The sequence below is a fragment of the Ranitomeya imitator genome, chromosome 1, assembly GCF_032444005.1.
Source record: "Ranitomeya imitator isolate aRanImi1 chromosome 1, aRanImi1.pri, whole genome shotgun sequence".
Taxonomy (NCBI): Eukaryota; Metazoa; Chordata; class Amphibia; order Anura; family Dendrobatidae; genus Ranitomeya; species Ranitomeya imitator.
Genome location: NC_091282.1, coordinates 725,958,620 through 725,972,304, shown reverse-complemented (window position 1 = coordinate 725,972,304; position 13,685 = coordinate 725,958,620). Strand labels below are relative to the sequence as shown.

Here is a 13,685-nt window from a genome sequence, read left to right as displayed (position 1 = left end):
AAGCAGGGGCCACACGGTATATACCGCCAGTCTCCACCGCGTGCTTCCTGTTGCTGATGAGGCGGATAGTGCGCACTATTCTTGCAGCCCAGACTGGCGGTATATACCGTGTGGCCCCTGCTTCATTCAGCAGTTTCTACCTCATGCGCACTATTTTGCAGCCCATACTGGCAGTACATTCCGTGTGGCTCCTGCTCCATCCAGCAGTTAGTGTCACTTTGGGCACACCATTGTATCTCTGCGGCTTGTGCCTACCCCCGTGACCTATATGTCTTCAGGCTTCTTATTGATGCAATCTAACTTTGCTACTCGGGGCTTCTCTAAGCATACTAGTATATTAGCACACTGATGAAGGTCCAGTAACGACCAAAACGTTTGTGAATACTGTATGTAAATAAAACCCCCACTTTGCATCACAACACTTTTGGAGTGTGCTAGTCACTTGTGTTTTACATAAAGGCTTGGGAACCTATGACCGTGCACCTCCTCCTTTTGGCTGTGCTGAACATTTTCTATATAGCTAGTTCCTTAGGCTGTGCCGAGTTGCATAGGGAGCGTTAGGAGCAATCCACGGCTATTTCTAGTGTGTGTGATAGGATTAGGGATTGCGGTCAGCAGAGTTCCCACGTCCCAGAGCTCGTCCTTTATTATCAGTAACTATCAGGTCATTCCGTGTGCTCTTAACCACCAGGTCCATTATTGTCCTGACCACCAGGTCATAACAGTGGGTCGAGGGATCGGGTAATGAACTGTGGGACCTTGTTGTTTAGCCTGGAAGCCATGAGGTCCACGTCCGGGGTCCCCTAGCGATGACAAATCTGCTGGAAAACTGGGTGGAGGGACCACTTGCCCGAGGCGAGACCCTGGCGACTGAGGAAGTCTGCTGCTCAATTTTCCACACCTGGTATGTGGATCGCCGAGATGGGCGAATGGTTGCTCTCGGCCCAACGGAGAATGTGGGTCACTTTGAGCATGGCCGTCTTGCTGCAGGTTCCCCCTTGACGGTTGATGTACGCCACCGCTGTGGCATTGTCAGACTGGATTCTGATGGGATGACCTGCCAGGAGATGGTGAAAGCTGAGTAACGCTAGTCTGATCGCTCGTATTTCCAGGATATTGATGGGGAAACGCGACTCTCGAGTGGACCACCGCCCCTGTGCTTTGTGGTGGTTGAAAGCTGCACCCCAGCCCAAGAGTCTGGCATCGATGGTCACCACCAACCAACGCACTGGGAGAAAGGACTTTCCTTGGTTCAGGGAGGACTTCAGCGTCTACCACCTGAGGTCTGCCTGACCTGTGGAGACCGACTGAAACGACGGTTGAGAGAGAACGGGTTCCCGTTCCATGCCGACAGCAGAGCATGTTGTAAGGGACGGAGGTGGAATTGCGCAAACGGGACCGCTTCTATGGCTGCTACCATCTTCCCGAGAATGCGCATGCTGTAACGAATGGAGTGGGAGACTGGGCGGGAGAGACTCCGTACTCCCTGCTGCAAGGCCAAGGCCTTGTCTGGAGGGAGAATGACCAGGCCGCGGGAAGTGTCCAGTGTCATTCCAACAAAGGAAATTCACTGAGCTGGGATTGGAGATTTTTCGAAGTTTATCTTCCAACCCAGGCGAGAAAGAGTATCCACCGTGAGATCGACGGACTCCTTGCAGGCTGGATATGACGGGCCTTTTATCAGTAGATCGTTCAGGTACAGAAGCACCACCACTCCCTGAGCATAAAGAATGGCCATGGCAGCAGCCATGACCTTGGTGAAGACTCTGGGAGCAGTGGCGAGGCCGAAGGGTAAGGCCACAAACTGGAATTGTGCCTCGCGAAATGCGAAGCAAAGGAACTGTTGATGAGGAGGAAAAATTGGGATGTGGAGGTAAGCATCTTTGATGTCTAGGGATGCTAGGAACTCTTCCTTTTCCATGGCGCGACAACAGAACGGAGAGATTCCATTCTGAAGCGTCGAATTTTGACAAAGTTGTTCAGAAGTTTTAGATCTAGTATCGGTCGCAGCGATCCATCCTTTTTTGGTACCACGAATAGGTTCGAGTAAAACCCCTTGAACCTTTGGTCTTGGGGAACCGGAATGATGACTCCATCCCCTTGTAGTGCCCGTAAGGCCCGGAGAAAAGCCGTTGTCTTTGGTTTGGGAGGACATGACTGAAAAAATGTGTCGGAAGGGGGAAGAAAATTCTATTTTCTATTTTGTATCCGGAGGACACCAGTTCTCTGACCCACTCGTCGTGGACCACCGAGAGCCAGGCTTGACGGAACGAAAGTAGGCAGCCTCCTACTTTGTCGATGTCCTCCAGATGTTGTGACGAGTCATTGAGTGGAGGATCTAAGGGATCTGGTTACCATAGATCCAGATGACCTCGGTCTGGGTTTCCAGTTACGGTTAGGTCTGTATGAGACCTGGGAGCCTCTGTCTCCACGCGAAACTCGTCCTGATCCGGGAGAGGAGGATGTAGATGACCAATTGGGATTGTTGTGAAAAGGCTGGAATCGAGGTTGTTGCTGATACCGAAACGTCCGATAGGCTTTTGTTGAGGGAGAAATTTACTTTTCCCTCCGGTAGCGTCAGAGATTATTTGGTCCAATTTTTCTTCAAATAAGCAACCGGCTTGGTAGGGCAGAGATGTCAATGATTTTTTGGAAGCAGAATTCGCTCGCCAATCTCTGAGCCACAGGGCTCTTCTGATGGAGATTGCATTTGCGGCTGCCTGTGCAGCACAATTGGCCGCGTCTATTGAGGCATTAACTACGAAATCCCCAGCTTGGGCTATCTGGTTAGCCAGGTTGATCGCCTCTGGAGGAAGATTACTGTTATGGACGGTTGTGGTAAGCACCTCCGCCCAAGCGACCATAGCCTTAGCCACCCAAGAAGTGGCGAAGGATGGAAAGAGAGACGCTCCTGTGGCCTCGAAGACAGAGCAAGCCAGGTAGTCAATTTGACGGTCAGTGGGGTTTTTAACTGAAGAACCGTCAGACAAAGATAGGAGCATTTTGGAGGCGAGATGCGATACGGCAGGATCAACTGAAGAAGACTGTAGCCAATCCTTCATTAGTTCCTGAGCAAAAGGGTATTTGGCCTCAATAGGCTTTTGATCTGTGAAGCGTTTATCAGGCCGGTCCCTGTGTTTCTGTACAATTTCCTTAAATTCAGGATGAGTGACGAATACTTTTTGGACACGTTTAGTCTTTTGAAAAGACACCACGTGTTCTGGAGTGGATATAGATTTCTCATCCACCTTCAGGGTCTTGTTGGCCGCCTCAATGAGAGAATCGAGCGTCTCTTGGGAAGTCGAGGAGTCCTGGACGAAAGAAGCCTCGGACTCATATTCAGAGTCATTTAAGTTCTCCAGAGAAGGGGAACGAGAAACTGAGCTTGCAGATGCTGAAGTGCAAGGACGACCGTGATCAGGGGACGCCACATGGTTCCGTTTTCTGGAGCCCCGAGCCCTTAGTGACGGGGTACGCCCCCTGCTGGTGGACGGATCCATACCATTGCCAGAGTCCTCTGCGGTCTGACTTAAAGAGGGACCCCGGAGGGAGTCTATTGCCTTGGCCAGGGAAGCCATAGATCGTGACAGGGAAACGGCCCACTCAGGGGGATTAGGCTCTGCAGGGTCGGCGTTGGCGGCAGCGGTTGCACAGAGGCCGGGTCACAATCTGCACATAACGGAGTATTGTGAGCTCGGGGCAGGGCAGTATTGCAAGTGGCACAGGAATTGAAAAACACTGTGTGCTTTTTGTTAACTGTTTTAGCCTCTTTAGTTTGAGACATAGTGTGTCTTTAGAGATAAGGGCAGGATAGGCAGGGTATGCGATATAGTGCAGGGAAGGGGTTAAGCTCTCCTGGTGCAGCTTACCCACGATCCTGTGCCTGTGTCCACGGGGAGGAATAGGCTCGCTGTTCGGCGGTCCCATAGCTTTGGGAGCTGTCAGTCAGCGTGATGTCCCCACAGAAGATGAGAAGCAATATGGCCCCCGAGATTTGCAGGGCGCCTCTCATGCCAGACGAGAAGCGCCGAGATAGGGGGCGGAGTTCTGGCCATGGGCAGAGTTATGTCCACCATGGCCTAGTCCGGCTGAAAAGCCGGGGACTAAATTTCTGGGGACTGCCAGCGAGGCGCGCCGGCGGCCGCGACGGAACGCTGCTGACCGCTGCTGTCACCCGGCCGACGGCACTTCTCCCCAGGGACCAGGACTGCTCCTTTCGACACAGGGAGGCGCGAGGAAGGTACATACTCACAGGCGCAGCAGGCCTCCTGTCACTGTGAGGGTGCGCGCTCAATCCATGCCCCTGATTGGGGGATGGAGAGGACCCTTCATCCATCTTCGCCTCTGTCCCCCAAGGGGGGGGGTTTCAGTCATGGGGCTGCAGTGATGCCATCAGGTGTGGGCCTTTGTTCAGCTGTCAGGCCCCAGAGAGGAACATTAGAGCCAGGACTCTCTGTGCTCGCCGTCTTGCAGGGGGGGGGAGATCTGGACCAAAAGAGGAACCGTCGCCCCAGTAAGATTAGGCGTGCCCCAAACGTCGCAGGAGAGGGACGGGAGGTATACTCCGCGTGCTTGCCTGTTGATGGTTCATGGGAGAGCGGACCCTAGAAAAGGAATCCGTCACCCCTTCACTCCGTTAGTTAAAAAATAAAAATTTACAAAAAAATAAAAATAAGAAAGTTGGGGTCTGAAACAGACCCAAGTGCCTCCTACAGACACTAAGCAAGAACTGGATGAATACTAGCCAGTGAAGGGGTGTATAATGCAGAGGAGGAGGTAATCTTTCTATATTCACTTAGTGTCTTCCTAGTGGCAGCAGCATAACACCCATGGTCCTGTGTCCCCAAATGATGTGTAGGAGAAAACAGTCATTTATAGTATAAGATTGTCTGTGGACAGGTACAAGATACAGCTGTGATAACTGTACTGTGCATCTGTGCATCCATCCCATGAATAGGGCAGCTTTATATCCACTGGATACAACAAAAGTTTCATTTAAATGACAGCAAGTAGAGATCTTAAAATTCCTGGAGTATTAGGACTGAAAGTAGGAAAATTATATATTTTTCAGTATTGGAAGAGAAAAACATCTATTTGTCAATGCCCTTTCATCCCCTTCCTGGCATAGTATGTACATGACATAGTATGTACTATCTGAGCCGACTCCATACAAGGCAAGTGTCAGTTGTTTTACACATCCAGCACCTGCCTTTAACAGCAGCAATTAGAGGTAGCTTCAGTCACTTCTGTTTAACCACTTAAAGGGAACCGGTCATCAGGATTTTGCTAAGTAAACTACAGACACTGTCAGGTTGGTGCTGTTACACTGAGTAAAATGATACCTGGGGTGAATAAATCTTGAGTCTTGAGTCACAAGAGTCTTATAGTTCTTATGTTCTACAGTAAGCGCTGTTCCCCTGCGTGTGGTGCTGAAGCCAGCTGTCATCCCTTCTCCCCTGCTCCGCTGGCAGCAGCGCGAGCAGGGAAGAATGAATGAAGGAAAAAAACAAAGTGGGGTCCCCCCTATGTATTTCAAGCAATCCAGCAAAACTCACAGGTGCGGACTGCTTTTCTCAGGTTGGTAAGGGGTCATGGATATGGGCCCCCCAACCTAAAAAAAAAGCAACTCGAACTGCCCAGAAAAGGCGCATCTACTATATATTATATTATATATATTATATATATTGCCCTGTAGCAGTGGCAAGTGGGGTAATAAGGGGTTAATGTCACTATCCTATTGTAAGGTGACATTAAGCCGGCTTGGTAATGGAGAGGTGGAGAGGTTTACATCTCCTCGCCCGACCACTTGCACCAGTGACACCATTCCGTCACATCTCCTCCAGTCCCTTTCCCCGGCTGTCACCTCTCACCTAACAAAAATATTCAACCTCTCTCTCCCGGTATTTTTCCCTCCTCATTTAAGCATGCCATCATTCACCCATTACTTAAAAAACCATCCCTCGATCAAAACTGTGCCGCTAATTATAGACCTGTCTCTAATCTTCCCTTCATCTCCAAACTCCTCGAACGCCTGGTCCACTCCCGTCTTATGCTCTATCTCTCAGATAACGATCTTCTCGACCCTCTTCAATCTGGTTTCCGCTCTTTACACTCTACTGAAACTGCCCTCACTAAAGTCTCTAATGATCTACTAACAGCTAAATCTAATGGTCACTACTCCATGCTAATTCTCTTGGATCTCTCCGCAGCATTCGATACTGTGGATCATCAGCTCCTCCTCACTATGCTCCGCTCCATCGTCCTCAAGGACACCGTTCTCTCCTGGTTCTCCTCCTATCTCTCTGCTCCTTCACTGTATCTTTTGCTGGTTCCTCCTCCTCTCACCTTCCCCTTACTGTTGAGGTTCCTCAAGGATCAGTCCTAGGCCCCCTCCTCTTCTCTTTGTATACTGCCCCTATTGGACAAACAATCAGTAGATTTGGTTTCCAGTACCATCTCTATGCTGATGACACCCAATTATACACTTCTTCAGCTGATATCACGCCTGCCTTTTTAGAAAACACCAGTGATTGTCTTTCCACTGTCTCTAACATCATGTCCTCCCTCGATCTGAAACTGAACCTCTCAAAACTGAACTCCTCGTGTTCTCTCCCTCTACTAACCTACCTTTGCCTGACATTGCCATCTCCGTGTGTGGTTCCACCATTACTCCCAAGCAACATGCCCGCTGCCTTGGGGTCATACATGATTCTGAGCTTTCCTTCACCCCCCACATCCGATCATTGGCTCTTCTTATCTGCATCTCAAAAACATTTCTAGAATTCGCCCTTTTCTTACTTTCGACACTACAAAAACTCTTACTGTTTCAATCATTCATTCTCGTCTGGACTATTGTAACTCTCTCTTAATTGGCCCCCCTCTTACCAAACTCTCCCCGCTCCAATCTGTCCTGAATGCTGCTGCCAGGATTATATTCCTCACCAACCGTTACACCGATGCCTCTACCCTGTGCCAGTCATTACAATGGCTACCCATCCACTCAAGAATCTAGTACAAAACTATTACCCTCATTTACAAAGCACTCCATGGCTCAGCACCACCCTACATCTCCTCCCTGGTCTCAGTCTACCACCCTACCCGTGCTCTCCGTTCTGCTAATGACCTGAGGTTAACATCCTCAATAATCAGAATCTCCCACTTCTGTCTCCAAGACTTTTCACGTGCTTCGCCAATTCTTTGGAATGCACTACCCAGGTTAATAAGATTAATCCCCAATCCCCACAGTTTTAAGCGTGTCCTAAAATGCATTTGTTCAGACTGGCCTACCGCCTCAACACATTAACCTAACTATCCCTGTGTGGCCCATTCAAAAAAAAACTTAAACCTTAATCAGGTTCCTCACATCATGTGCTCATATATTTCATGCAGTTAATAGCCCTCTGTGTCTGTACTGTTACATACTTAGGCTGTTACTTGGTTCATGCAGCTTTACATGAACACCCGATCCTTACACTATGGCTGGTCCGAACAACGAAAGCAATTGTTACAATCCACCTCTCGTGTCTCCCTTTTTTCTATAGATCGTAAAGCTTGCGAGCAGGGCCCTCACTCCTATTGGCATCTATTTTGAACTGTGATTTTTGTTATGCTGTAAGGTCTATTGTCTGTACAAATCCCCTATATAATTTGTAAAGCGCTGCGGAATATGATGGCGCTATATAATATTATTATTATTATTACTAATCCTATAGTTGTGAAAGGGTTAATAATACACCACACACTATGAATAAAGTCTTTTAATGAAGTAAAACAATAACCACAGTTTTGCCATCTTTATTAGTCTGCCATTCCAAGCGAAACCCTTGATCTCCTGTAAACAATGTCAAAATAAAAAAAAAAAATAATATACCCATACCTGTCTGGAGTACAGTCAGTCCCACGGCGTAATCCATGTCTGGGGAATGTACAGTTTACAACCGGGAGTGGTGCTAATGCGACCGCCCCCGACTGTAAACTGGGGAATAAATGAGAAGCAGTGAGCACAGACTCTGTGACATCATCGCTAGTTACTGAGCCTGCGCGCGCAGCGTCTCATTCATTCTTCAGTAGTTTACAGCCGGGAGCGGTCACATTAGCACCACTCCCGGTTGTAAACTGTACGTTCCCCAGATATGGATTACTGCATGGGACTGACTGTACGCTGTACAGGTATGGGTATATTGTTGTTTTTTTATTTTGACATGTTTTACAGGAGATCGAGGGCATCGCTTGGAGTAGCAGACTAATAAAAATGGGAAACTTTGTTGTGTCTGATTTCATTAAAAGACTTTATTCTGACTGTGTGGTGTTCTAACCCCTTAATCCCATATGATGTACTATCCCATCAAGGTGACCTGGGACTTAATTCCCAGTGACGGGATAGTACGTCATATGCGATCGGCCGCTCTCATGGGGGGAGCACGGCCGATCGTGGCTGGGTGTCAGCGGACTATCGCAGCTGACATCCGGCACTATGTGCCAGGAACAGTCACGGACCGCTCCTGGCACATTAACCCCTGGCACACTGCGATCAAAGATGATTGCAGTGTTCCGGCGATATTGGGAAGCATCGCGCAGGGAGGGGGCTCCCTGCGTGCATCCCTGAGACCCTCGGAGCAACGCGATGTGATCGCGTTGCTCCGAGGGTCTCCTACCTCCTCCTCCCTGCAGGCCCGGATCCAAAATGGCCACAGGGGGCCTTCCAGGTCCTGCAGGGAGGTGGCTTGCAAGCGCCTGCTCAGAGCAAGCGCTTGCAAGCGTCCCTGCAGTGCCTGTCAGATTGCTGATCTGACACAGTGCTCTGCAAAGTGTCAGATCAGCGATCTGACCCTATAACATGATTGCCCCCCGGGGGCAATGTTATAAAGTAATTGAAAAAATATTCACACATGTAAAAAAAAAAACAACTCCAATAAAGGAAAAAAATATATTGTTACCATAAATACATTTCTTTATCTAACCCCCCCCCCAAAATAATAAAAGTACACATATTTAGTATCTCCGCGTCCATAATGACCCGACCTATAAAACTGTCCCACTAGTTAACCCCTTCAGTGATCACCGTAACAAGAAAAAAAAGAGGCAAAAAACGCGCTTTATTATCATACCGCCAAACAAAAAGTGGAATAACACGCGATCAAAAAGACTGATATAAATAACCATGGTACGTCATCTTGTCCCACAAAAAACGACCCGCCATACAGCATCATAAGCGAAAAAATAAAAAAGTTATAGTCCTCAGAATAAAGCGATGCAAAATAATTATTTTTTCTATAAAATAGTTTTTATCGTATAAAAGCGCCAAAACATAAAAACATTATATAAATGAGGTATCGCTGTAATCGTACTGACCCGAAGAATGAAACTGCTTTATCAATTTTACCAAACGTGGAACAGTATTAACCCCCCCCCAAAAAAAAAAAAAAAAAAATTCATGATTAGCTGGTTTTTGGTCATTCTGCCTCACAAGAATCGGAATAAAAAGCGATCAAAAAATGTAAAAATGTCACATGCCGGAAAATGGTACCAATAGAAACGTCAACTCGTCCCGCAAAAACCAAGACCTCACATGACTCTGTGGACCAAAATATGTAAAAATTATAGCTCAAAATGTGGAGACGCAAAAACTATTTTTTGCAATAAAAAGCGTCTTTTAGTGTGTGACGGCTGCCAGTCACAAAAATCCGCTAAAAAACCTGCTAAAAGTATAAAAGTAAATCAAACCCCCCTTCTTCACCCCCTTAGTTAGGGAAAAATAATAAAGTAAAAAACATGTATTTATTTCCAATTTCCCATTAGGGTTAGGGTTGTTGCTAGGGTTAGGGTTGGGGTTAGGAATGGGGCTAGGGTTAGGGTTAGGGCTAGGGTTAGGGTAGGGGCTAGGGTTAGGGCTAGGGTTAGGGTTGGCTCTAGGGTTGGGGCTAGAGTTGGGGTTAGGGCTACAGTTAGGGTTGGCGCTAAAGTTAGGGTTAGGGGCTAGCTAAAGTTAGGATTAGGGTTTGGATTACATTTACGGTTGGGATTAGGGTTAGGGGTGTGTCAGGATTAGGGGTGTGGTTAGGGTTATGGTTGGGATTAGGGTTAGGGGCATGTTCGGGTTAGGGGTGTGGTTAGGGTTATGGGTAGAGTTGGGATTAGGGATAGGGGTGTGTTTGGGTTAGGGTTTCAGTTAGAATTGGGGGCTTCCACTGTTTAGGAACATCAAGGCCTCTCCAAACGCGATATGGCATCCGATCTCAATTCCAGCCAATTCTGCATTGAAAAAGTAAAACAGTGCTCCTTCCCTTCCGAGGTCTCCTGTGCGCCCAAACAGGGGTTGACCCTAATATATGGGGTATCAGCGTACTCAGGACAAATTGGACAACAACAAAAACCAACTTTTGGGGTCCAATTTCTCTTGCTAGCCTTGGGAAAATAAAAATTTGAAGGGCTAAAAAACCATTTTTGTGGGAAATGTTTTTTTTTTATTTTCATGGCTCTGCGTTATAAACTGTAGTGAAACACTTGGGGGTTCAAAGTTCTCACAAAACATCTAGATAAGTTCCTTTGGGGGTCTAGTTTCCAATATGGGGTCACTTGTGGGGGGTTTCTACTGTTTGGGTACATCAGGGGCTCTGCAAATGCAACGTGACGCCTGTACACCAATCCATCTAAGTCTGCATTCCAAAAGGCACTCCTTCCCTACCGAGCTCTGCCATGCGCCCAAACGGTGGTTCCCCCCCACATATGGGGTATCAGCGAACTCAGGACAAATTAGACAACAACTTTTGGGGTCCAATTTCTCTTGTTACCCTTGGGAAAATAAAAATTTGGGGGGCTAAAAACCATTTTTGTGGAAAAAAATGATTTTTTATTGTCACGGCTCCGCATTATAAACTGTAGTGACAAGACAGGAAAAAGACCAATGCATAAATATGTGCACACCTGCTATATGCCGAAGAAAAATGTAAACTTTATTATACCAAAGACACATAAAAAAATGTAAAACCAGTTAAAAACATGGTGAACTGTAGTGAGACACTTGGGGGTTCAAAGTTCTCACAACACATCTAGATAAGTTCCTTGGGGGGTCTACTTTCCAAAATGGTGTCACTTGTGGGGGGTTTCAATGTTTAGGCACATCAGGGGCTCTCCAAATGCGACATGGTGTCCCATCTCAATTCCAGTCAATTTTGCATTGAAAAGTCAAATGGCGCTCCTTCCCTTCCGAGCTCTGCCATGCGCCCAAACAGTGGTTTACCCCCACATATCGGGTATCAACGTACTCAAGACAAATTGCACAACAATTTTTTTGGGGTCCAATTTCTTATCTTACCCTTGGGAAAATAAAAAATTGGGGGCGAAAAGATCATTTTTGTGAAAAAATGATTTTTTATTTTTATGGCTCTGCATTATAAACTTATGTGAAGCACTTGGTGGGTCAAAGTGCGCACCACACATCTAAATAAGTTCCTTAGGGGGTCTACTTTCCAAAATGGTGTCACACGGTCCGTCAAAACAAGCTAACATGTGCATTGACCCATTCATTTGAATGTGTCTACGTGTGTCAGTGTCTCCGGTACGTGAGAAAACTGTCACTACACTTACTGGAGACACTGACGCGTGAAACAGGCCTAACGCACAGTTGTTGATTTGTAGAGTTGTTAAGCTGTTGTTTTCTTGTTGATGAATGGTTGCAGTACTGTAGTACCTGAGCAAGGTGATATTTTTCCTAGGAACTTCCTTCAGTTCGCTTAAGCCGGCTCCTTTCCCAGCAAAGCAATAGTTGGGGTTGTAGTCTGTCATGATGATGGAACTGCGGATCTTGCTTAGCTTGTACTCTGTGCTCTGTAATCTCACCCGAGCACCCTCCAGCTGCTTTTTCTTACGGTGGTAAACTGATATGAGAAAACGGGGAAAATACCAAATTAAGACAGAGCAACAGTCCATGTAAATAACAATTCAATATGGCATACAAGATATTATGTAAAAGTATTACGGTAGAAATGTTTGATCAAGAATTTTTCATGTACTGATGACTCAGACGAGGTTCCCTTTGTTGTAAAGAACATCCACATTCCAGATCTCGACAATAGGAGGATAAAATATACCCAGGACGTTTGTCATCTGTATGCTACTTCTACTGCCGGGACCCTCACCAATCCTGAGAATGGGAGGGAGGCAAAGTCCCCTTTGGGAATGGAGTTTCCTCCGTCAGGCCCCATAGAAGTAAAAGGAACATTAGTGTTACTTTCAGACCACCCTGAATGATCCACATTTATCATCTATTCTGCAGATTGGTGTTACTGTTTATGGGGAAAAAAAACCTCAACAGGCGGTTTTCCATTTTTCTGACTTTGCTTTTTTTTTACACTTCCAAGGGCTATAGCTTTTTAATTTTTTCTGTCCACATAGCCATTGGAAGGCTTTTTTTTGTTTTTGATTTTTTTTTTTTTTGGGGGGGGGGATGATTTGTAGTATTTGAATGACATCACCATTCATTTTACCATATAATGTATTGGAAAACGAGAAAACAATTCCAAATGCGGTGAGATTACGCAAAATAATCTGCAGTTCCACAATTGATTTTTTTGGATTTTGTTTTTAAATTGTTTATGGTGCTGTAAAAAATTACCTGTTAATATGATTCTCCAGGTCAGTATGATGACAGCGATACCAAACTTTTCATTTTTTTTTTTTAATTTGTGAAACAAAATTAGAAAAATTGAAAAGAATACAAAAAATTGTTTGTTTCTGTATTTTCTGAGATCTATAACATTTTCATTTTTTTTGTCGATGGGGCAGTTCAAGGGTTTGTTTATTTTAAAAAAGCGAGCAGACAGCTTTGATACCAGCTTTGAAGAGGAGAAGACAATTCCAGCATAGGGGGGGAAGTTCGCAGAGCTCCTATCCAGCGGGGTGGACTACCGGCATGGCTGCTGAACCAGGGTCCTGCGAATCGGTTTGCTTATGTCTATATAGTCTAAAGGGGTTGTCCAGGCTCGGGGGTTCAAGTCTGCAGTCACTATGTGACTGCAGATTTGTGAATCCTGACAGCGCGCAATGTGAGTGCTTTCAGAATTTTTCAGTTCCAGTAGCAGGCGTGCCAGTGATGGCAAGTATGCGATTTATATACATGTGGTCAGATGCCAACTAGCCGTGCGCAGCCTCTCTCAATACAAATGAATTGAGTGAGGCCAGACACGTCTAGTCGGAATGTGGTGGGAAGTATGCAAATCATATACTTACAGCCACATGACTGCCTGTTCCTGGCATTGGAAAACCTTGACAGTGCACACTGTGAGGATTCACGAGTCTGCAGTCACATAAAAAGTGACTGCAGACTTCTACCCTAAGCCTGGACACCCCCATTAAGTATAAATGATACAGACGGGTTTGTTGACCTCTTGGGCGAATGTCATATAAGACACTGAAGTTTCTATGTGATCCTGAAATGCTCCTATTTACGTGGACATCGTCCCTAATTTTTAGTATTGATGTTGAATTGATTTTCACCTAGAGGGATGGATCTCTTGTGCCACCGAAGCTACATTTCAATTCAATAATGAATAAAGGAAATGGTCTGGGATCCATATGATGAAACTTACAGACTAAATGTCAGGAACAATCAGTGGGGAATAGAGAAAGCAATCAATGAGCTCACTGTCAATATCACCAGGGTGTATACAGCTATATGTCCGTGTATG

At 46.3% G+C, this 13,685-nt stretch overlaps 1 protein-coding gene across 1 annotated transcript in view; it reads right to left on the bottom strand.

Annotated features, from left to right (window-relative positions):
* The window catches only part of LTK (leukocyte receptor tyrosine kinase), a 347,686-nt gene that overhangs the window by 39,445 nt on the left and 294,556 nt on the right, over positions 1-13,685 (bottom strand). The window contains exon 20 of the mRNA XM_069732538.1: positions 11,690-11,876. Within this exon, the coding sequence (XP_069588639.1) occupies positions 11,690-11,876 (187 nt within the window). The remainder of the gene's footprint in view (positions 1-11,689; positions 11,877-13,685) is intronic.